Here is a 24,564-nt window from a genome sequence, read left to right as displayed (position 1 = left end):
CTTCCCTTTCAATCTAATCATATGTTATTTCCCTTCTGCATTTTATAGACATGGGACCTGAAAGTGACAAGCTGTAAGAACACTCTGTTTGGCCACATGAATTCTGTGAACCACTGCAGTTTTTCTCCTGATGACCAATATCTAGCCAGCTGCTCCAATGATGGGACAGTGAAGGTATATGTCATATTAGGTTTTTTAACAATTAAAGCTGTATTTTATCCCGCACGGTTGGTGACATTGTAGAAATGGCATTGCACGCTTTTAATTCAGCCCTTTAAAAATAAATTCACATGCTTCTCAAAGTGCAGGAAAGTTGAAATTAGAACGGCAATAATGCTTGATGTGACTTCATCTTTATTCTATGAAGTCTGGTTGGAATATTGTTGAAATGCTGATTTTAGAATTCCAAATATGATTGTGCTTTGCTATGAAATCTGTGGAGAAAAAATGAGCTCCATTATTATTAAACAGTATCTTTCCTCAGGAAAAGTTGCCAAATTCCAGGCGTGGCAGAGGAGTAGTTCGATAGCACACAAATAACTATGGCGATATGTATCTTGCATCTAGCGTGTGTAATAGAGCTCCCCCTTGTGGACTAATGTTCCACCTAGTGGACTACTGTGGTAATGCAACTACTGATGTAAATAATAAAGGGGTCATGTGGCAAAGTCACATAATGACATCTTGTTTAGTGTGCTGCTTCGTGATGTCGTAAGAATATATTACATTGGCGACGAGGATGGAATTTCTGGATTCCCTAGCTGAAATTTTTGTTGGTGGATATTCCTGCCAAACAGAGAGACTTTGAGAGGTTCTTTGTTTTGACGAACAGCTAAAAATCCAAGGTAAATTACAAACACACTTGGCTGAACTGTCAGAGTCCAGATGGCCACGTCTATGGGAATAATAGGACGCTTGGGTGAATTCCATCACGACCGATAGACTTTCGAAGAGTATGTGGAGCGGCGAGAAATGTTTTTCACCGTGAATAGTATCGTCGAAGTCCCCGATGACGAAAACCATAACCGGTTGGTTTTAGGAAGAAAACGGGCAATTTTCTTGACTGAAGCAGGCCCGGAGGTGTATGAAACCTTGAAAAATGTGCTTTTTCCTGTCAAGCCAAAGCCAAAGGCCACGCCACTGACGGAGATTCTAACCAAGTTGAACAGCACTTCAGTCCTGAGCCCTTGGAAATTGCTGAAAGTTATTGTTTTGGAACACAAAATCAATTAACTGACGAGGATATCAGTGAGTACATTGTAGCTTTAAAAAAGCTATCCATTCACTGCCATTTTGGAAACTTCAGGATCGAGCATTGCATGACCACTTTGTGCAATGAAAAATGAAGCAATCAGAAGAAATTTATTTACAAACCCTAACTTGACTTTTGATTTAGCTTGTCTGATGGCTATGTCAATCGATATGGCCGACCAATACGCCTGAGAATTTTGTGCCATTTCCAGTTGTCAGACAACCAAGGTGAATTGCCTTCAGGTTAAAAGTAAAAAGAAGTTGTGGCCCCAAGGCCTCAGCAACTGGCCAAGGTAACAGCGCTTTGAAATTGTGCTATCGGTGTCTGGGATAACACATTGCTTAAAACTGTCCACATGTGAGGCAGAGTGTTTCTTCTGCAAGAAAACAGGGCATTTTGCAAAGGCTTGCTGATTGAAGAGTAAACCAGCTGTCAATGCTATAAGTAAAAATCGCCAGACACTACATAGCATTGAAGAGAAGCAACAGGACGAGGTTGTTATGGAGATGCACGTCATCAGGAGCACAAAGGTATCCAACAGCGATTCGCAAAGTATCGCCATCCAAGTAGTCGTTGCAGGAACCAAGATACACGTGGAAATCGACACTGGGGCAACCGTGAGCGTAGTAACGGAACAAGTTGCGTGATTTTCCACTGGAGAAATCGAAGATAGAACAGCGAGGCTACTCAGGAGAGCAAGTTTCTATTGGATGTATCACCATACCAGTGAAATACAAGGATCAGTTTCAAAGCTTGCCTCTCATAGTAGTGGCAGGAGACAAGCCTGCCTTTATAGCTAGAAATTGGTTGGGAACACTGAATGTGGGTTGGAATGAGATTTTTCGTGTGGAAACGAAATTTGCATCAAAAGATGACATCATCAAGCAGTATCCGAAGGTGTTCCATGAAACAGGCAGTCCGATCTAAGACTTCAAGGCGAGTGTCAGAGTGCAGAAGGACGCAAAACCAGTTCACTGCAAGCCACATCCCGTACCATACGCACTCAAGGAGAAAGTTGAGCAAGAACTTAAAAAAAAGACTGGAGACTGAGAACATTTTCTCTAAGGTAGAAGAAGTGTTCTATATTTCATACATTGATGAACTGCCAGTCACAGCTAAAGAGATTGGCAGAGCATCCAAACGTGACCCAGTTATGCCAAAGGTTTATGATTACATAGCAAATGGCTGGCCAAACCAGCTATCAGAGGAAGATATTCATCCATACTTCATTCGTAGGAATGAATTATGTGGATAAAGATTGTATCATGTGGGTGCAAGAGTAGTTATCCCAAATAAGTTCAGGTCCAAATTGTTAGAAGGTCTTCATGACCAGCACCTGGGAATGTACTTGACTAGGCATTTTGCACACATTGTTACTTATGGTAGCCAGATTTAGATAAAGATATAGAATACATCGTTAATTAGTGTAATGAGACGGGATTAATAAAGGATCCTCTTGGGAAGAGTGATTACAGTATGGTAGAATTTCAAATTCAGTTTCAGGGTGAGAAAGCTAGGCCTCAAACTAGTGTCCTGAACTTAAATAAAAGCAATTACAAAGATATGAAGGCAGAGTTGACTAAAGTGGACTGGGAAAAAAAATTAAAGGGTAAGACGGTAGATAACCAGTTGCAAACATTTAAGGAGATATTTCATAACTCTCAGAAAAGATATATTTCAGTGAGAAAAAAAGACTAAGAAAAATGAAAAATACGTGGATAACTAAGGAAGTAAAGGATGGTATCAAATTGAAATCAAAGGCATACAAAGTTGCAAAGAATAGTAGAAGGGCAGAGGATTGGGACATTTTTTAAAAACAAGCAAAGGATGACTAAACAAATGATAGAGAGAGAAGATAGTTTGAGAGTAAACTAGCAAGAAATATAAAAACAGACAGTAAGAGTTTCTACAGGTATATAAAAAGGAAGAGAGTAGCAAAAGTAAACGTTGATCCCTTAGTGGATGAGACTGGGGAATTAAAAATTTGGGGGCGATAAGCAGAAAAGTGGAGGTTCTAGCCCCATATCTTTTGTTGTGTATACCATGCACATAATGTACAATGATTATTTTGTTATGATTGCTTCTTCAATAAGGAGGGAGAAGTGTAATAGAGCTCCCCCTGGTGGACTACTGCTGCACCTAGTGGACTATTGTGGTAATGCAACTACTGATGTAAATAATAAAAGGGGTCATGTGGTAAACTCACACGATGACAGTTTAGTAGTGTGCATCCTAGTGATATCGTAAGAATATATCACAGCGTGCACTTTCCATTTGCCGCACCCACTCTTGTGAAGGATTAGTCGTGCCTAGATGTAACACATAGGTATTGACATTTAAGTCTTAAGTATGTATGCTTGGCACTAAGTGTGCAGTTCAATCCTCCCAACACTAGTTGGTGCTGTTACACCTGAAAGCTCAATTTGCCAGGTTCATTTCACTAGATGGTGCTGCAGGAAAGTGTTACTTAAATGTTTTTTCTCCTTGTCTGGACCAGTTCCCTGCTGGTAACTCAAAGTTAGTTTAAAGTTTTGTTCAAAGTTACTTTAAAGTTTATTTTAGATTTATCATTCCTGGCTTCTGCTCTTCCCTTTCCTGACTTCACTGGCCGCCTGCCAGACTTCCTGACATCTGCTGTTCCCTTGCTTTTGGCCTCTGTTGCTGCTCTCCCCACTGCCTGTGGACCTTTGGCTGCTCTTTATGGTTTGCAAGTACTCAATTGTGAAGCCGCTTAATAGCTTTCGTCCCCAGCCCCATTGCCCATAATGTGCTGCCGCACTTAGCTGGTTTCTTCATACTGAGCTGCAAACCCCTCCCCATTCCCTGCCCTGCTGGCTCCTCTATACCGGCTTGCCGCCACTGATCCGGGAGCCAGCAGTTTAGCATTCCAAGTGTGTATTGTCCTTTATGATGTATTTGCTAACTAGATGAGCGCCATGACTCAAGAAGCCAGCATGCCTGAGGAGTGGGGAAAGTAATGAGGATAAGGGAGAGGAAAAGGTGCCAACAGGCCCTGGGAAGGGGGGTGGGGGTGGAGGATGAAATTGTTGGTAGAAGCCTTTGGAATGTTCCTGGAAGGCTTCAGAGATGGATAGCCTACAGGCTCTCTGGAAACTGAATCATCAGTAGTTGCTTTTAGGGAGAGGAACCAAAACCAGCAGGGCGGCCTAGTGGACCATGAGGGAAACCGGATTGGGGTGAGGAAGGAGGAGCTGGATGAAAGGCTATGGGTGTACAGAGGGTGGGAAGAAGGGTAGGGATGGGGATGAGGGGGCAGTAAAGCGAGTCAGTGCACAGATACACCAGAAGTTGGCTGTGATCATAGACCAAATGGAGACTGAACACACAGAGCGAGCAGATTTTTGTGAGGAGAAGGGAGGGCATGGGTCTTGGAGCTGCAGGCGCAAACATCTTGCAAAGGAGATAGATTTGCTTTTGCGCTTTTTTTGCCTTATAATCTATCACCCTTCATCTCCAAGCTGGCCTGCAGGCCTCATCAGTGTCCCCCCATCACCTGTAACCTAAAACTTGCCTGCATCCCTAGTTGGAACCCTCTCCCCACCACCATTCATTCCTCCAACCTATACCCCAGCGCACCCACCTCTCCCCCCTGACAGAATAAGAACAGCCACAATGCAATAGAGAGCGACAGAAGATAAAACAAGGAAGAGAAGGATAGGATGTAGAAAAGAAGACAAAGAAAGAGAGAAACGAAAGATCACTGTGCGTGCCATCAACACACAGACATCTTGGTTAGGTAATAGTTTGTTAAATTCAGAAGATTTTCCTGAGGATTGAAATTTGGGCAACATATTTCCATTACTTAAAGTCAAATGACATAAACCAATAAGTTTAACATCAGTTCAGCAAAAGCCAGAAACGAGAGATGGTCTAGGTCAACACATTAAAAAATACAACTTACTAAAGAGTGGTTTCAGAATGGAATCAGGAAAGAGTGGTGATGTTCAATCTGCTAGAGTTTTTCAAAGACATTACTGACATGAAGATTGAATATACCGTTATTATATACTTGGATTTTTTGAAAAACCTTTGAGAAGATTCTATATATTGGTCCCCGCCATAAACTATGCTTGCTGGCCACCATTTCCATCCCCGTCAACTGTCTGCAGCTGAGTCAAACTGTTCGCAGCCTTGGTGTTGTGTTTGACCCCGAGATGAGTTTCCGACCGTACATCACCATCCGACCATCACCAAAACTGCCTACTTCCACCTCCGTAATATTGTTCAACTCCAACCCTATCTCAGCTCATCTGCTGAAACCCTCATCCATGCCTTTGTTACCTCTAGACTTGACTATTCCAATGCTCTCTTGGCCGGCCTCCCATCTTCGACCCGACATAAACTTGTGCTCATCCAAAATTCTGCTGCTCCTGTCTTAACTCGCCCCAAGTTTTGTTCACTCATCACCCCTGTGCTTGCTGACTTTGACTGGCTCTCGGTTTGACAACACCTCAATTTTAAGATCCTCATGCTTGTTTTCAAATCCCTTCATGGCCTTGCCCTGCCCTATTTCTGTAACCTTCTCCAGCCCTACAGGCCTTCGAGATCTCTGCGCTTCCCTAATTCTGGCCCCTTGCGCATCCCTGATTTTTATTGCTCCACCATTGGCGGCCGTGCTTACCTTAGCCCTAAGCTCTGGACTTACCTCCGTAAATCTCTTCGTCTCTTTATCTCGCTCTTTTTTAAGTTGCTCCTTAAAACCTACCTTTTTGATCAACCTTTTGGTCATCTGTCCCGATATCGCCTTCTGTGGCTCAGTGTCAAAACTGTTTTTATTGTTAAGTGCCTTGGGACATTTTGCTCTGTTAAATGCGCTATATAAATGTAAGTGTCAATATACAACAACAAATCAATGGCTTGGTTATAAGATTAATGGAATGGAGGTGAAGTACAGGACTGGATAGAAAAATGGTTTAAACACAGAAAACAGGAGCAACTATGAAGTAAAATAATAAATGGCAGAAGCAAGCAATAAAGATGACTGAGTAATAAGAATGTAAGTTGTATGAGGAAACATTAAGGAAATTGGGCTGGTTTTCTTTTTAAAAAGCAGAGACCTCGGAGGGATCTAATTGAAGTTTCCAAGATTATCTATAAAGAGATTTGACAAAATTGATGTAAGAAAATGATTCACTATGATAAAAGGTGCTAGTGCCAGCGAGCAGAAATTAAAAGTATGAAAGGAAATAAGGTGGAACCCAGGGGTAGTACATTTTTGAGTAAGTTACCAAGGAGGGCCGTTGAATCGGATAATACAAATGGGTTCAATAGGGAATTTAGATATATTTTGGGGGAGAAAAGGGATATAGTTGGTAGTTGGGGTTGATCTATGAGAGGCTTGTTGACCCTAAAAGCCTTTTATAGCCTCCTAAAACTGTTGAGGGTTAATTTCCGTGGAGTTTTTCCCGTTTGCCTGCTGAAACTTTAGAAGAGTAGTGGAAAACCTGGAAAAACAGTGCTTATGCCATTTTACTGGGGTTTCTACACCTCTTCCATTAAGGAGAAGAAGAATCTCTGTGGTACTACTTGTGTTTTAAGGTTGCTGGTAACAATATGATGTAATTCAGTTGGACAGAATTTAAAATGGCTGATCTAAATGGTAACCAGCAGATTCAGAATCTCAACAGGGTTTTTTCATACATACTTCCAGATCTATCTGTGAATGAATTATTTTTATAAAGAAAAAGCTTTGAAAATTATGATTCATTCTGAAATGAACTGCATTTATTTTTAAAGCTGTCCACTGCTGATGTAGAATGCTATTTTATGTTCTTGCAGCTATGGAACACGACCTCTGCTAATGAGTGGAAGTGCTTTGATGTAAATGAACAATTCCGGAAATCAGATGATGAAGAGGAGGAGGTGTTGCTAAAGTGCTGCACGTGGTCATCTGATGGCTCTCAAATCATGGCAGCTGCAAAAAATATTATTTTTGTAAGTGTTTTCTAAACGTGGGGTTTGATAGTATTAATGTGAATGGTCACATTTGAAGTACCTTATGATTATTAGGATTTGCTCTTTAAATAATAGGTTAAAAATGAAAATAATTCGAGCTAAATTTAGATGGACTTGATGGCTGAATATACAGTGGGTCTCTTGTGATATTATTGCCCACGGATTTATATGGATCGGGTTTTGAGACTATGGGGGGGAAAATTACGGTCGGAGGCTTCCATCGGGCAAACGCCTCTGACCTGAAATTTATTTACGAAAATACCTGTTGGTCCTGGAGGAACGTAGGATTCCGGTCGGAGGCCTAATTTCGCAGTCCAACGTACAGGAACATGTCTTCGAGGTATGTATGCGTATCCTGGAGTCACGTGGGCCTGGACCATCAATCACTGTGGTATTCTCATTGATAATAATGGGAACTCCATTTCAAGCTCCCATTACTATCAGAGAATATCCCAAAAACAAAAAATACATCACAAGTTTAAAAAAAAAAATCACATATTTAAAATTAATTGAAATTGAATGTAATTAAATGTTTTAGAAACAAAATGATCTTTTTGAATTTTTTAAAATGTGTTTTAATAGAGTTAACAATAAACTTACCTTAATGGATAGGGTTTTTAATATAAAAATGAGTGATTAAATTTAATTTTTCTATGTTTTAAAACTCTTACGCTGGTAAAAGTAGGTTATATGCCTGCTTTTACTAGGCCGAAGAGTTTGAAGGACATTCGCTGTGCAAGAGTTGAGCAAATAGCCCAATCTCTGCCCCGCGGATGTCCTTCCTGCGGGGATGTGTTGGATCTGTTTGACAGATTGCAAAAGCCGGCATTTGCGAGGCCTCGGCGGCTGTGTGCGCACATCGTACACACCCGGCTAGGCCGCAATTTTCGACCCATTGTTGCTGGTGTGTGGTATTCATAAGGTCACGAAGGGTAGTGGAGTCCTTTCCCTCTCCCAGCTTATACTCTGGCATCAAAACATTCTTCTCATTCTGTGAGTTAATTTCTTTCCCTCTTCTCTCTGGTATTATTTTACTTCTTAATTGCTTCTTTCCTGACCGTTCCACAGCTGCGTTTGGCCTATTTTGCTCTACGTTTTCACTTCTAGTTTGGTTGCTATGCTGCTCTGCTTTTCTTTATTCCTTCAACTCTACAGTTCAAAAATGATGAAATGAAGAGCAGAATTCAGGTGGCCGGTTTGCAAATGCTTTGGAGCCAAAGCTGCATGGAAACCTCTGTGCTTTGTCTTGTCGGAGGTCAGCTGGCCAATTTGTATATGTTTTATGGTGGGGTGGGGTGGCTCTTGAGAAGTGCCTCTAAACATATGGAGTCGGCCAGTGAAATATTGGGGTGGGGCATGAAGAGATTGTATCCAACTAAACCTGGATTGTGGGTACTCTCTCTAGTCCTCATCTGGTGGGGTACATTCTTTTTTCCTGCCCCACCCTCCCCTCACTCTGATACTTCACAACCAAACGTTGCTGTTTGTGGAAGGCGTGCCAAAAATTTAGTTTATTTTTGTTGGTCTAAACTCGCTTTGTAACAGTTCCTTTAATTACAGTCGTAATAAATAAGATGCCCAATTTTCTTATACCGTGCTCCCAAATAGCACCCGCAAAAATAGGTGCAATGCAAAGGAAAAATTAGCACTGCAGTTAAACTTCTATGACTTTTGTGGTTTATTCACCAGTCTGCATCTGAAGAGGGTGCAGCCAATGTAAATTCAGGTAGATGAATGTCGGAGGCCTTTGCCGATTTCCTCCAAAGTACCCCCAGAATAACCTGCCACTCAGCATCATAGGAAGTCCCTTGGAATCGTGGAAGACTTGCTTCCATTCTAAAAGTGAGTTATCAGTTAGCTGTACAATCCGACGCGGGAATTACAGTGTCTGTCACAGGTGGGGCAGGCAGTGGTTGAAGGAAAGTGTGGGTGGGGAGCCTGGTTTGCCGCAAGCTCCTTCCGCTGTCTGCGCTTGATTTCTGCATGCTCTCGACGACAAGACTCTAGGTGCTCAGTGCCCTCTCGTATGCTCTTCCTCCATTTTGGCCGGTCTTGGGCCAGGGATTCTCAGGTGCCGGTGTTGCTCTTTATCAAGGAGGTTTTGAGGGTGTCCTTGAAATGTTTCCACGTCCACCTGGGGCTCGCTTGCCGTGTAGGAGTTCTGAGTAGAGCGCTTACTTAGGGAGTCTTGTGTCGGGTATGTGGACGATGTGGCCCGCCCAATGGAGCTCGTCTGATGGACCTGGTACTACTGATTTGCTGTTTAGGTGTCATCACTCTTAAGGGGCAGGCTGGTAAAATCAAGCTCGGTCTTTACTTTTGGGCTTCTTGAATAAAGACTAATTGCTTCTGTAATAAATTTAATGTTCCTTTAAATTGTCTGTTCCGTAGTTCGAAGCTGACTCCATATTGGTAACAGGTATGATTTTTATTTAAGCATAAGTGTGACTTAATACACGCAGTATTTGAGCAGCAGTTTACAAAGGAAATTGAGAATTACATTATCTGTTGATCCTTGGGTAGAAGGTATGACCCATCCCGCATATCTCCTACTCACATATGTTTGTTCATGTGCTTGGTGTCCTCCTTGGCCCTTCTACACTGAGAATGACCCAAACCCTCTGAGGAGTCAGCCCAAAAACCGGAACTATAGAAAAATCCATCTAGTCATGGGCACGGCAAGTTCTGTGTCCTGGCACAGGCCTTGGGTCTCCCTGATCTGCTTTTTAGCCTTAGTACGAGCTTTTCCTGTTCTTGTTTTCTGTTTCCACAATTGATGACTCACCCCATGAACCTTGAAGACAACAAGTTCTAACTGTAAATGAAACTTAGGTTTAAACATTTCCTTTTCCCTAATTTTAACAGAGGAGAAATAAAACTAAAGTAATAACATTCGAGACCAGCAAACTTAATATTAAGCTGCAATCTAGCAAAGCTCAATATGAATAATAGTAAAAGGGGATTATATTTGATTATATTTCAACAAATTACAAAAGTTCTCAGTGCATTCCCACAGACATTGTAGACAGCTTTATGTTTCAGTCTGTTCTTTCCCTCTGTTCTGGGAATAACAATTAGTTTTTGCAATAATGCAGTTCTGGCAAAAAACTTAGGTTCAATTAACTTGCAATGCTTAATCCCTCTAACTACCCTCATATGGCTATATTACTGTACTTCAGGACTTTTTGTTCGTATTTTACACAATAATGATGCCACTTTCACTACTGTGGCACTCCCATCCCTTTTTCACTATTGCTTATTGGGAGGAAAGCAAGGAATGTAACCATAAATCCCCTTTCAGCTGAGCATCTGGGCCTCTCCTGATGCACTATCTCCCTACCACAGAGAACAAATCTTCCATCTGGAGTGGAGTTGCGGCAGAGCATCCTACAACTCGTATATACTGCAACCACAGTGCATCAGTGATGGAGAGGGTAGATATTGAGTTTAGTGCCAGGAGCATTGATCAAGCAAGCTTCTCTGTCCAGGAGAGTTTCGAGCTTCTTGAGTGTTGCTGTGGTTGTACCCAACCAGGCGATTAATGAATATTCTCTCACATTCCTGACTGTAGCCTTGTAGATAGTGGAGAAGTCCTTAGTGATCAGTCTACAGTTAGAATATTATGTCCAGATTTGGACTCTTTACTTTTAAGAAAGATACCAAGGGCACAGACAGGTGCAGAAAAGATTTACTAAGATGATACCTGGGTGAGAGGTTTTAGTTATGAAGAGTTTAAAGAAACTGGGGTGGACTTCATTAGAAGAAATAGAAGATCTCATATAGGTATTCAAAATTGTGAGGTTTGATGAGGTGCATAAAAGAAACAAACACAATAATAACTTTTATTTACATAGTGCCATTAACGTAGCGCTTCACAACAATTTTACAACACGTTAGATATTGATCATTGAGGGAAAGAGAGAAAAACCGTAAGAACGAAGTGTAAAAAGAGGTTAAAGGCTCAGGTCCGAAGTGGCAGTGAAAATGAGCACGTAGATAGACACAGACGACAATTCTTAAAAAAAGAATTCAAATTACATTGCAAATAATACAATAAGGAGTATACAATAGTAAAATCAGTATAATAAAGATTACTCATAATTAAACAAAATTAAATAATATATTCTATAATTATAAATTAAGTTTAAAATTAGAAAATCTGCAATTGAATCAAATTAAATCCGTTATTAGCCTTTTTTTTAAGATTCTTTCCCTATCCAGTGATTCAATTAATATGGAAGAACCAATCACTGTCCTCCATCCTTGTGATGTCAAAATGTTATTACTTTTTATTTCTCATTTTGTCCCCATGATAGGACCTGTAATAACTCCAGGCTCGAGCTGCCTCCGTAGTCAGGGAGACGCTGATATTTAAATCTCCCTCCAGCTGCTCCAGGCTTGAGCTGCCTCCATTGTCAGGAAGACACTGATGTTTAAATCTCCCTCCAGCTGCTCCAAGCTCGTGCTGCCTCCGTTGACTTACATTTATATAGTGCTTTTCACGACCATCAAGGCAGTCCCTTGGAATCGAGGAAGACTTGCTTCCACTCCTGAAGTGAGTTTTTTGATGGCTGAACAGTCCAATTCGAGAGCCACAGACTCTGTCACAGGTGGGACAGACAGTCGTTGAGGGAAGGGGTGGGTGGGACTGGTTTGCCGCATGCTCCTTCCGCTGCCTGCGCTTGACCTCTGCATGCTCTCGGCGTTAAAACTCGAAGTGCTCAACGCCTTCTCGGATGCACTTTCTCCACTTAGGGCGATCTTTGGCCAGGGACTGCCAGGTGTCAGTGGTGATGGTGTACTTTATCAGGGAGGCTTTGAGGGTGTACTTGTAATGTTTCCGCTGCCCGCCTTTAGCTCGTTTGCCGTGAAGGAGCTCCGCATAGAGCACTTGCTTTGGGAGTCTCGTATCTAGCATGCGAACTATGTGGCCTGTCCAGCGAAGCTGATCGAGTGGGGTCAACGCTTCAATGCTGGGGATGTTAGCCTGGACGAGGACACTGATGTTGGTGCGCCTGTCCTCCCAGGGGATTTTCAGGATCTTGTGGAGACATCGTTGGTGACATATCTCCAGCGACTTGAGGTGTCTTCTGTACATCGTTGATGCCTCTGAGCCATACAGGAGGGCGGATATTACTACAGCCCTGTTCGACCATGAGCTTGGTGGTAGATTTGAGGGCCTGGTCTTCGAACATTCTTTTCCTCAGGCGGCCGAAGGCTGCACTGGAGGCAGTGTTGAATCTCCGCATCACTGTATGCTTGTTGACAAGAGGTTCTCGAGGTATGGGAAATGATCCACGTTGTCGAGGGCCGCGCTGTGGATCTTGATGACTGGGGGGGGCAGTGCTGTGCGGCGAGAACAGGCTGGTGGAGGACCTTTGTCTTACGGATGTTTAGCCCATGTTTTCATATGCCTCAGTAAATACATCAACTATATCCTGGAGTTCAGCCTCAAAATGTGCTCAGATGCAGGCGTCGTCCGCGTACTGTAACTCAACGACAGAAGTTGGGGTGAGGCGTAGGTTAAACTGCTTCCCACTAGTTCTGTAGTTTAGTTCCACTCCAGCGGGGAGCTTGTTGACTGTGAGGTGGAGCATGGCAGCGAGGAAGATTGAGAAGAGGGTTGGAGCGATGACCCAGCCCTGTTTGACCCTGGTCCGGACGTGGATTGGGTCTGTAATGGATCCGTTGGTAAGGATCACGGCCTGCCTGTCGTCGTGGAGCAGGCGGAGGACGTTGATGAACTTTTGGGGGCATCTGAAACGGAGGAGGACGCTCTATAGACCCTCGCGGTTGACAGTGTCAGAGGCCTTTGTAAGGTCGAAGAAGGCCAGGTATAAGGGCTGGTGCTGCACCCTGCATTTTTCCTGCAGCAATCGCGCTGCAAAGATAATGTCCGTTGTGCCCCATAGGGGACGAAATCCGCACTGTGACTCCGGAAGGAGCTCCTCAGCCACAGGGTGAAGGTGGTTGAGGGAGAACTCTCGCGACAACTTTCCCAGTGGCTGATAGCAGGGAGATTCCCCTGTAGTTGCCGCAGTCGGACTTGTCCCCTTTTTTAAAAAAAATGGTCCCGATCACTGCATCTCTTGAGATCTCCCGGCATGCTCTCCTCCCTCCCGGTCATGTATCCGCACCAACAGCGCCTCTCCGCCATACTTTAGCGCCTCAGCAGGGATTCCATCCGCTCCCGTAGCCTTGTTGTTCTTGAGCTGTTTTATGGCTTTGCCTACCTTGTGCTGCGTTGGGTTTTCACTGAGGTGGTGGCGGGTCGCGTGCTGCAGGATGGAGTCGAGAACACTCGAGTCAAAGGCAGAGTCTCGATTGAGGAGATCTTCGAAGTGCTCTTTCCAGTGGGCCCTGACAGCTTGGTGTCCTTGATGAGTGTTTCCCTGTTCATAGCCAATAGTGGGCTAGGACCTTGGGAGTTTGGACCATAAGTGACCTTGACAGCGATGAAGAATCCTCGCATATCGTGGCTGTCAGCCAGTTGTAGTATCTCCTGTGCTTTCTCCATCTACCACCTGTTCTTTAGGTCCTGGGTTTTTTGTTGGACCTCAGCCTTGAGCCGTCTGTAATGTTGCTTTGCTGCTCTCGAGTTGGGTTGTTGCTTGAGGCTCAGAAATGCTCTGTGCTTGCGACCTATTCGTTCTTGGATCTCCCGATCATTTTCATCAAACCAGTCCTGGTGTTTCCTGGTTGAGTGACTGAGCGTCTCTTCACAGGCACTGGTTATGGAGGCCTGGAGGGCAGACCAAGCGCTGTGGGCATTCAGCATCTCAGGGCCATCAAGACAGGCCAGGTTAGCTGTGAGGCGCTTAGCTCGGTCTCTCAGTGCCCCGGCATTGACTTTTTTGCGGCACTGCTTCTGCCGTCCCCTCTGCTTTGGAGTTATGTAAATGTCGATGATGGATCGGATTAGGCCGTGGTCTGTCCAGCAGTCTTCGGTTCCTGTCATGGCGTGGGTGATGCGTACCTCATTGCAATCCCTGACTCGGACGATGACATAGTCAAGCAGGTGCCAGTGTTTGGAGTGAGGGTGTTGCCACGATGCCTTGTATTTGTCCCTCTGGCGGAACAGGGTGTTGGTGATGAGGAATTAGTGTTCCAGACACTTTGTCAGGAGTAGTGTACCGCTGGAGTTGGCTTTCCCTACCCCCTCTCTGCCAATCACACCTCCCCAGAGGGCTGTGTCTTTGCCGACCCTGGCATTGAAGTCACCTAGGAGGATCAATTTGTCGCCCGCGGGGATGTTTCGAGGTTGGTATAAAAACCCTCTTTGGTCTCATCTATTGCATCGAGTGTTGGGGCATACGCACTGATGACTGTGGCGCATTGGTTCCAGGATAGGGTGAGTTGGAGAGTCATGAGGCGTTCGTTAACCCTGCAGGGGGACTCTTTGAGGCGGTCGACCAGCTCATTTTTGATGGCGAAGCCGACTCCGTGAAGGCGGCGTTCTTCCTCTGGTTTTCCTTTCCAGAAAAAGGTGTAACCTCCACCTTGTTCCTGGAGCTGGTCTTACTCTGCCCGCCAGGTCTCGCTTAGGGCGGCGATGACGATGTCAAAGCTTCTAAGTTCCCGGGCAACTATGGCGGTGAGGCGATCCGGCCTGTCACTGTTGGAGTTGTCCATGAGGGTCCTGACGTTCCAGGTCCCAAACTTCATGTTAACGAAGTGGAAGATGCCTGTGCGCGAGTTCTTTTAACGTGGGATGGCCACTGTGCACCGGCAACCACGCAGGCTTAGCTGAGCAAGGTCTTGGTCCAGTGGCAAGGGGGTCCAAGACAACTGGAGACCAGGCACAGCTGTAAGGGCCTAATTGCCTACGGCGAGATGTTGGCCGCAAGCTCGGCGCTGAGTAGCGCCCTTGATGGTAGGTGGTCCGAGGCTTGGCTGGGGGCAAGCATTAGGAGGGTCAGTTGTCCGCTGGCGTTCCGAGGGATGTTTTAAAAGTTTCTTCCAAAGTTTTCCAAAGTTATTTGAAAGTTTATCCAGAGGTTTCAAAAAAAAAAATTCTCCAAGTTGTTTAAAAAGTTTAAAAATGTTCCCAAATTGTTTTAAAGGTTTCTCAATTTGATTAAAAGTTTAAAAGTAGATCAAAAATTAATTAAAAGTGTGGCTGTGATGTGGTGTCTTACCCTCTCACCGCTAACAACCTAGAGCAGGTACAGCCAGTCGTTGGGCCGGCTGGCTGAAGGGACCCAGAGTGCGTCGTTGGGCCGGGCCGGCTGGCCGAAGGGACCTGGAGTGCGAGGCTGGGTCCGACTGGCTGGCTGAAGGGACCCAGAGCGCGTTGTTGGGTCTGGCCGAAGGGACCTGGAGTGCGTCGTAAGAGCTGTTGAATTTAGTCCCAGTGCAGTATTGATAGAGGTGCAGCCTTTGGAGGTGCAGTATTTCGGATGAGACATTAAACTGAGGCCCCGTCTGCTCTCTCAGGAGATGATCACAGCACTTTACAGTCAATGACGTACTTTTAGAGTGCAGTCACTGTTGTAATGTGGGAATCGGGAAAAATCTCTTTCCACTCGTCAGTTAGTCAGCAAGTAGAGCATATACGTTTAAGATAATCACCAATTGAATGATGGAAGAGATTAGGAGAAGTTTCTCTTTATGGAGAAAACAAATGCTTTACCAGAAACAGTAGTGAAAGCAGAAACAATTATGGGTTTTAAAAGGGAAGAGGATAAATATTAGAAGAAAAAGGACACTGGAATGCGATTAATTGGATAACTGAGATCCAGCACAGGTGTGATGGGCTGAATGGACTTCTTTGCTATAAAATACTGATGTTTGTGAAATGCTTTTGGATATCCTGAGAGATGTGATGAGTGCTATATAGACATACGTTGGTTCTTTCTTACTCTATAGTTCCCAAATGGAACTAATTTAAATACCTCCTCCCACTCCATACCCTACATATTGTTGCTTCTGGACTCAGCCAGGCCTTGAAGATTGCTAGGCAGCAACAGAGCACTAGCCCTCTTAGTCGAGTCTCAGGTAACAATGGCACGGATGAGGTTTTCAGCAACAGATGAACTAAGGCAGGGATGGAGACGGGCAATGTTATGGAGGTGGAACTCGGTGGTCTTGGCGATGGAGAGGCTGTAGGGTCGGAGGTTCAGCTCGGTCAAATAGGACGACAAGATTTGCAACAGTCTCGTTCAGCCTCAGACAGCGGTGAGGGAGTTACCGAACAGAGAAGAGATAGCGGGAAGGAGAGATTCCTACCATTACAAAACTGACTGGTTTAATAAAAAAGGTGACGATATGAAAGCATCTCATTTGTATTTCTATATTTTGACTTTTTATGCCCATGATATAAACTGCAGATGCAGTGGGAATTCATTGAGTGCAGTATTTGTCAAACAAGTGAATCCAATGTTGTAATTCACTTAACAGCTCAGGGACAAACATCCTCTGATTTAGGTAAGTTGAAAATAGAAATTATGCATGTTTGTGCTCAAACATTGACTTCTAACCTCAACAACATAGTTGCCAGTACAGTTTTATCAGATTTCTAAGTTAGATACTGGATTTATATGGTTTTTAAAAATATAAGCACGCTGGGATCTTTTAATTTGTGTGCAGGTATTCACGAGAAACTTCCTTGCTGGTGATATGTCAACTTGAGTCATGAAATTCCTATCAGTATTTTTGTGGAGGTGCTGATCACTCATGATTACTGAATGAGAACTGTAGCTGGGTCTGAATATATAGAAATCTGAATGTAATGTTTGTTGAAATGGTTGGGAATGCTTAGAAGCAGCAAAAGGAGAAAGATTGAAATATACAAATTAAATTGTATTATTAATAAACAAGATCCAGACTGAAGCAAACTCTACTGGAAAATAAAAATTGGTTAATAAATGAAATTATTTTTGTTAAAATGCAAACTGATAAAGTAAAGGGCAAGGAATTGGATAAATAGGAAAAATAAATGTTTTGCAATGTTTCATTAAGATGGTGGAAAACAAGCAGGAAGTCAAGAAAAAATGTAAAATAGAATTGTTTGAATGAGAAAATAGCTGAAAAAAATGAAGTTGAAACAGTGGAGAATAAAAAAGAATCATTGTATAAGAATGGCAAGAGAAAAATACAAACATGATCTTGCTGTACTATACAATGAGTAACACTAATACCTGTACTGAGAATCTAAATCCACTTTAAAATTAATGGCTATTCAATGCGCATACAGCAGCCCACAGACTTTTTGTGGGCTTTTGACCAATTTAGGGTATTTAAAGATCCTTTTCAGTCAGGTGCCCTATACAGGGAATCTGTGGCGTATGTGAGCAGGTCAAGCAACAGCTTTTCTCTTCAATCAATCGGAATAGAGAGGGAAAGAAAGATGGGCTTAAGACAGATAAGAGACAAAGGAAAATATTTTATAAAAAAAAAAAATTTCAAAAGATCTTCAACAATAATTAAATTCTGAAGGAATGAGACTCCAGACATAAAATTAAATTTTCAGGGCGCGTAAGCTTGTTTGGCAGTAATTAAGTCTAATCACGCCGTCAAAAATTCACTTACACCTGAATGCACCAGCCCTAACTTTTTCTGGCATATTTAATGGGAAACCAGTGGGTAAGTTCCCCAACTTCATGCCCTTCATGTATTTTAATCTCGAATCTTGCAGAGGTACCAGTGTAGCGAAGCTGGAGGAAGCACAGGGCAAATTGGACAGCAACATCTGGATTTTCATGTTTTACTGTGCATGTGTGGACATCAGAGACGCTGTCTGATTTACTCCATAATAACAATGAGTGCTGTTAGCCTCACCGTTATTCCTTTCGCAAAATCTGGTCCAGTATATCTGTTTGAGAGCGAGAGCTAACTGCGAGAAGCTACAGGTCCTGGCATATTTACAGGAAGCGATCAACAGACATTTATAAATGATCTGTACTGGACTATTTGTAGAAATAGAATACAAGAGTCCACTATTATGAAGGTTCACTGCGTTTCTGGGGAAGTAACCACTCAAATGTGTGGATGTAATTGGACAGATAGAGGCTAATGACTGGAATATTTTGCTTTACGCATTTAGTGTACCAAATGTGACATCATATAAGGCTCTATAATGTGACCATCTTCATGTTAATCTTCCGCATGTTCAACTGTAAACTTCTAGGTATAGTTTGCATTGGGAGAGGGTGGGGCTGTTAAAATAGCAATTGTAAGTGACAAGTAAACATAAAAGAAAAATACCTTTTAATTTTATATTTTTCCCTTCATCCTAATCTTGATCTCTTTCTTCCTCTTGCTTCCTTTTACGAGTCAATGTGCTCCAGATGGGCGATAAGGGAAAGCCATCATTGTAAAAAAAAATCTCACAGTAGGTGTGCATCACCCCGTTTTATAATTTACAGTAATGATGTAATGAAGAAATGGTTTACAAACAGTGCCTAACAGTGTGCTAAACTACCCAAGCAAGTTCATGTACACACAGTAATCGCTCAATACTGTAATCACCGTTGAAAGTAGACATTCTATAATTAGCTAGGTGATCAGCTAATTATAGAATCTGTCTACTTTAAAGCTGCTAGCATTTAGCAAGAATTTACAAAAATTAATTCAACTATTCTGACACCTGACTTTGGAATTATTATTACACACTTGCATTGCATAAAACTACACAGCAATTTTTGAGTTGACCCATTTATTACTAGGTGTTTTGTGAATAACTTTTGTCTATTTGACCCTTTTTAAATGGCACAGGATCTTGGTTTTTTTCATGTTTTATTGTATAGCATCTGTAAACAATTCTATAGAATTGGGTAACTAAATATGGGCGAAGTGCTATGTTTTGTCCTAACTATATATTTTTTATAAAGTGCAATTTTCCTAGTTGGCTCCACATTACACAGCAGCCTTCCATTATATCTCTTTTTCCACACAGTAAATACTACATTCTGATCAGTTTGTAAACTAATGTACTCAATTTTACTGCAAAAGGTGAGTTACCAGTATTCAATCTTGATTTTCTAACCCCCACTTATCATGTTAAATTTGCACTATGCTAAATTACTGAACTTTTAGTGCTAATTAAAAATACAGAATCAATACATTTTGTATTTGTGATTTAAAAAAAAAAGGTATTTTCTCTCCCTTTATTGGTTCTTCTGCTGAGAAGACAGACAAACAAAAGGCTTCCATCCAAGCCTCTGCAAATGCTATTCTGAAACCACTTGTAGATCAGTTTGCTGTGATTATCTAGCTGAAATTGGTAACAAAGGGCCCAAATTTCCCCATGAGTTGCACCGTTTTTTTGGGTGTAGCTTGATTTTTCTGGTGTATCTTTTTAGTTGCAATTGTGGCCATTTAATTTGCGCCAGTGTAAGTGAGTTAGTTAGGTTTTTGGTTAGGTCAGTTTTTTTTTCAAAAGGGGGTGTTCGCAGCCACTTACACCATTTATGCCAATTTGGCCAGAAGAAAGTTGTACTAAACTAACTTGGGCAGTTTATGTGTCCACTTTTGTCTGCACAGAAAGACCTTACTTACAGTTAAGGAATCGGCGCAAGTAACCACATTTAAAGCACCACCAAGCACCAAACAAAGCACAAAAAGTAATAAGCAATTAATGATCAAATAAAATAGAAGGAAGCCTGCCCCTAAAGCACCAAGACCAAAGTAATAAGCAATCAATAAATAACAATTAAAAAATAGAAGAAACCCTGCACCTAAAGCACCAAAATCAATCAGTAAATAACAAATAAAAAATAGAAGTCCTACCTTAGGGAATGCAGCGGACGGCCGCTGAGGGAGCCCATTCGGCCAGGGCGAGGGACGGTGTGTTTCGGCCCCTCCCACACAGCCTGCAGCACGTGTTTGCTGAAATGGTCTGCCAGGAGCTACTGCACATGCGCACAGACTCTAGCGCGCATGTTCAGAGGTCCCGGCACTGTTTTCAGCACCGGGACCTAGCTACGCCCCCCTCTCTCTGTTCTGCACCACGCCAGCTCCACAGACGGCCTGAGAATCGGCCATGATTGCAAGTGTTTTTTTTGGCACAATTTCTGATCTAAAATGTCAGCGAGGGGCTCGGAGGTGCGCTGAAAAAACCGGAGGGCCAAATTTGGGCCCATCATATGGAGGATCATGAATTTAAACCTGCACATATGATGCATTCTGTTGCTACTTCACAATGCCACCTGCACGTCTCCTGCTTCACCATGCCACCTGTATAAATTGTACACTTTTATATTTACAAAAAGTGCCACAAAAGATTTGGCCCAGTGCTAAAAATATTTTTTGAAAATCTGCTACTTTTATTTATCATAACGTTTTCTTGGATACATATAGTTTTCCATGTCCTTGTATGCATGTGTTGGAATGATTTTGATGCGGAGGGATTTTAGCAGGTGTTACCTAAAGCTATTTCTAATTGTTGATTTATTTTCACACTTAAATTATGTCCAAAAATATGTTGCTTCCCAAGTTGTTTGTTCCTACAGCATTTTATTTTATCTTTCAGGTTTTTGATGTGCTGACTGGTGACGTTGTAGCTGAATTAACAACAAGTTGCTACAGCTCTATTCAGTCTTGTGATATTTCTCTTACCAGCCCATTACTAGCAGTGGCCTTGTCGCATTATTCTGTCGAGGTAAGAGGATGGATCCTATGGTCCTACAGGGGAGGGGGGAGGGAGGGGAGGGTGGGGGGGGGGAGGGGAGAGGAGGAAGCCGTTCCCAACGGCGGGCGGGGGGGGAGGGAAACGGCTGCCTCAACTTTGAGGCTTCCTGCAGCCTTCTCACTGCTGCAAGAAGCCTCAGTGCTGACGTGCTGATGGCAATGTGCTTTTATTAAAAAATGTTCAAAAACTAAACAGCTACAAAGAACTACAAAAATGGCCGAGTGCCAATGTTTCCTTCACACTGCGCGTGCACAAACGCTCCAACGTGCACGCGCAGGGTTGCTGGCAGGAAAAAAAACTAATTTAAATAGTACCCGCCCCCTCCCACTTACAGAATCGGCGCGAGTGGTGGCTCCGCCCCCCTGGGCGCCGCGCCAAGCAGACACGGAGCTGCAGGGCGCTCCAGAATCGCGCGGTTTTTTTCCGGCCCCGTTTTCGGCTCGAAAAACGGGCGCCCAGCTCGGAGGGGTGCCCATTTTTTATCGTGTGGAAACTTGGGCCCATTATCCTTTGGGTGAAAAAAATTCTGCCCAATGTTTTTTTGCATTTCTAGCTTCCTAATTTTTGGTAACTTGTGTCCCCTGATATTTGAACCTTTTAACTATTTCATAATATACATGGATGAATTTTGACAATGCACTTCATAAACTTGAAAACCTCAGGTAGGTCACCTCAAAATCTCTTCCAAAGACAAACATGTTCAATTTCCTCATAACCTAAATTTCTTATGCCTGGAATTATCCTTGTTCTTTGCCTCCACCTTTTCAAGGGTAATAATACTCTTCTTTTAATTGGGTGGGAGGGAAGTCGCTAGAGATCAGGGCTTAGGGTGAGGAATTGACAATTGCGACGGGGGAGAGGCTGCGATCAGCAGTGGGGAGGCCGAAGGCTTTCTTGAGGAGACGATGGGGGGATGTGCTCCAGCTTCACAAGGAGTGCTGTAAAAGCCACTGGTCTTCTTGAGCTGGCAGCTCCTACCACCCTTTCACTGTGGGGTTTCCTGAGCCCTGGGAAACCCGCGTGGCAGCTGTTAAATTTAAATCAGGCTCCCAGTTGCATTCTTGGAGCCTGATTTAAATGTTAATGAAGTAACCCGTTTTCAAAGGGCAGGGCACTCGCACAACACAGAACCCCCACCGTAAAAACGGCAAAGGGCGTGCACATGGCAGGTTGGGGACCCGTTCCATTTTTACATTTTTAACACCATCACCCTCACCCCCGATCCTCTCCTGCCTGTCATGGGGGAGGGAGGGTTGTGGGGGGGTTAATAACGAGGCCACTATGTCAGCAAATATTGGAAAATATGTTTGGCTGGAACATGGTAAATGAAACTTCCATATCTTTGCTGACTCTCCTCTTTTTAAAAAAAAAAAAAAAATTGCTTTTCAGAATGTTCACCCACTATATCCCACAAAATTTTAAAACATGTTAGTTGATTGTAACATGGTGAACAACATTTTAAACTGCCTGTAAATATGCTAAATAGCACTTGGAAATCTACCTCTATAATCAAGAAAATCTCCTTAATAGAAAGTAATGTCTCAAAGCCCACTTTCTGGTGCTTTGTTGACATTTGATTCAAAATAATTTGCTGTTTCATATGTTCGTGACGTGGAAATAATTAACCAGCACATTCAATTGTATTTTTGTTCCATTTCCTCTAGCTATGGGACATGGAGTTGCGTAAGAGAGTTGCAGACTGCAGTGGACATTTAAGCTGGGTACATTGTGTTCAATTTTCACTGGATGGTTCAACATTATTGTCCTCTTCAGATGACCAAACTGTTAGAGTATGTAACTTTTTCTTATATAATTCAGTGAAGGAATGGACACTGTGATAAAGGAGTATGCATGCAGAGTTCCTTTGTGTAGTATTAGTAACAATAGAAATATAGTCAATCTGCAGGACTGGAAGTTTTCCATCTAAATGGTCCCAAAGATTTAAAAGTCCCAAGTGCTCCTCTTTTCTACCCCTCAGTCATTTGCCAGATATCTATCTGGTTTCCTCTTGTATTTGGCAACACTATCTGGAGTCCGTTTCATAAATTCACATTTCATAATTAAAATGTATAATATCTTCCTTTCTTCTAATCTGAATCTATACCTCTTAATGTAGAGCTTGTGAGTATGTCCAATATGTTAGTACAGGTTTCCAATTTATCTATGCCTTTTAGAATTGTGAATACCTCAGGTTTCCCTTGAGCTTTCTTTTCTCAAATATAAACATTTCTGGTTTCCTTAGCCTCTCCTTGTATCCCCAGTGTCTCATCCAAGATATCAATCTGATTGTGTCTTGCTGTACCTTTTCCAATGCCAGTATATCGTCACTGTAGTACAGTGACCAGATTGGTACACAGTGTTCTGGATGGAGCTGGATCAGCGCTTTATAAAATGTCATGAACTCTCTTCGGTATTTGGGATTATTACAATGGTTGCTCTATGTGCCTATCCTGATTAATCATATTGTTCCATTCCTTAAGAGTAAAGTTTCATACCATTGTAGCCATTTGAGGCATGCTCAATGAATTAAGCAAAACAATGACATTGCTAATTTCTGGAATACGATTATGGTTGAGTAGATTCTGCAAGCTTCTAATGGTGATAATAGGTTCTATTTGTTCGTGAATTTTTAAAGCTGCAAGTCTTTAATTATTTAAAGAGTTAGCCAATGCATCCCTTTTATTTTAAGCCTTCTCTCCTTGAGGCGAGGACTCACCCTGTACACAGTTCCACAGACACAGCAGACATCCTGTACCTCGTGTTTGAATATTCTTTAACTGAGAGCTGAGACAATAATTGTCAGGAGGCCATTTATTAGTCCTTGGAGTCATCACAGTCAAATCCAATCCAGACCACTCTTTCCAATAGCAATCATTGGATAATAGAAACTCTGGCTGATGTCTTCCTTTCCCCAGTGTAGAGAAGCTGAGGGCAATTGTAGTGTCTCTGAAATTAGCTAACTCTGAACAGGTGAGGGATCCAAACTTAGGACTTTCCAGTTCTGCAAGTTTCAGTGCTGCACACAAGGTGCATTGAGCCACTATGCTTTTGTGGAAGCCGACTACTTTTTATTTGAAGCCATGCTCCAATATTTAAAGAGTTAGCAAATGCATCCCTTTTGAATGCATCATCTTTTATTTTATGCCTTCTCTCTTCGAGGCGAGGACTTACCCTGTACACAGTTCTACAGACACAGCAGACATCCTGTACCTTGTGTTTGAATATTCTTTAACTGAGAGCTTAGATAATAATTGTCAGGAGGCCATCAGTACATCAGTTTGTGGTATGACCCAATGTTATCTGACGTGTGAAAGAGCTAAAGGTATTCTAGTATCAGCACTGCAAAGAAACAATATTGGAAAGAGATTGGTATCAAGTGATTTACTGGTATGGTGTACAATCCTCTCCTCCAATGAGTTTGACGCAAGGCTGTCCTCATTCTCAGGTTGTGCATACAGAGATCTATGTACAGTTCAATATATCTGAGTATTAAGTAACCACAGGAAAACCCTAATAAGGTTGTACCATCAAGACAGCCTTCACTTGTGAATGATGTATAATTTTATCTTGTTTGTTCTCTGTGACATCAAATGTGTCAAGAGACGATGGAGCTTAAAAAATTATATTACTCAGTGATTATATTAGATTCTGTCTAGTTTATAGTTTAGTTCAAATGTTATTGCTATGGAACATTGACCAGCATCCA

At 42.6% G+C, this 24,564-nt stretch overlaps 1 protein-coding gene across 7 annotated transcripts in view; it reads left to right on the top strand.

The window, feature by feature from the left end:
• Positions 1–24,564, top strand: part of apaf1 (apoptotic peptidase activating factor 1) — a 250,376-nt gene that overhangs the window by 111,029 nt on the left and 114,783 nt on the right. For 6 of the 7 annotated variants that reach the window (XM_070897457.1, XM_070897453.1, XM_070897451.1 and 3 more), the window contains 4 exons: positions 49–174; positions 7,052–7,207; positions 20,700–20,828; positions 22,523–22,648. In XM_070897457.1, coding sequence (XP_070753558.1) covers positions 49–174; positions 7,052–7,207; positions 20,700–20,828; positions 22,523–22,648 — 537 coding nt within the window. The remainder of the gene's footprint in view (positions 1–48; positions 175–7,051; positions 7,208–20,699; positions 20,829–22,522; positions 22,649–24,564) is intronic. The other variant, XM_070897452.1, reaches the window with a different exon arrangement.

This window comes from Pristiophorus japonicus, chromosome 13, assembly GCF_044704955.1.
Source record: "Pristiophorus japonicus isolate sPriJap1 chromosome 13, sPriJap1.hap1, whole genome shotgun sequence".
NCBI lineage: Eukaryota > Metazoa > Chordata > Chondrichthyes > Pristiophoridae > Pristiophorus > Pristiophorus japonicus.
This window is presented reverse-complemented; position numbering and strand designations above follow the sequence as displayed.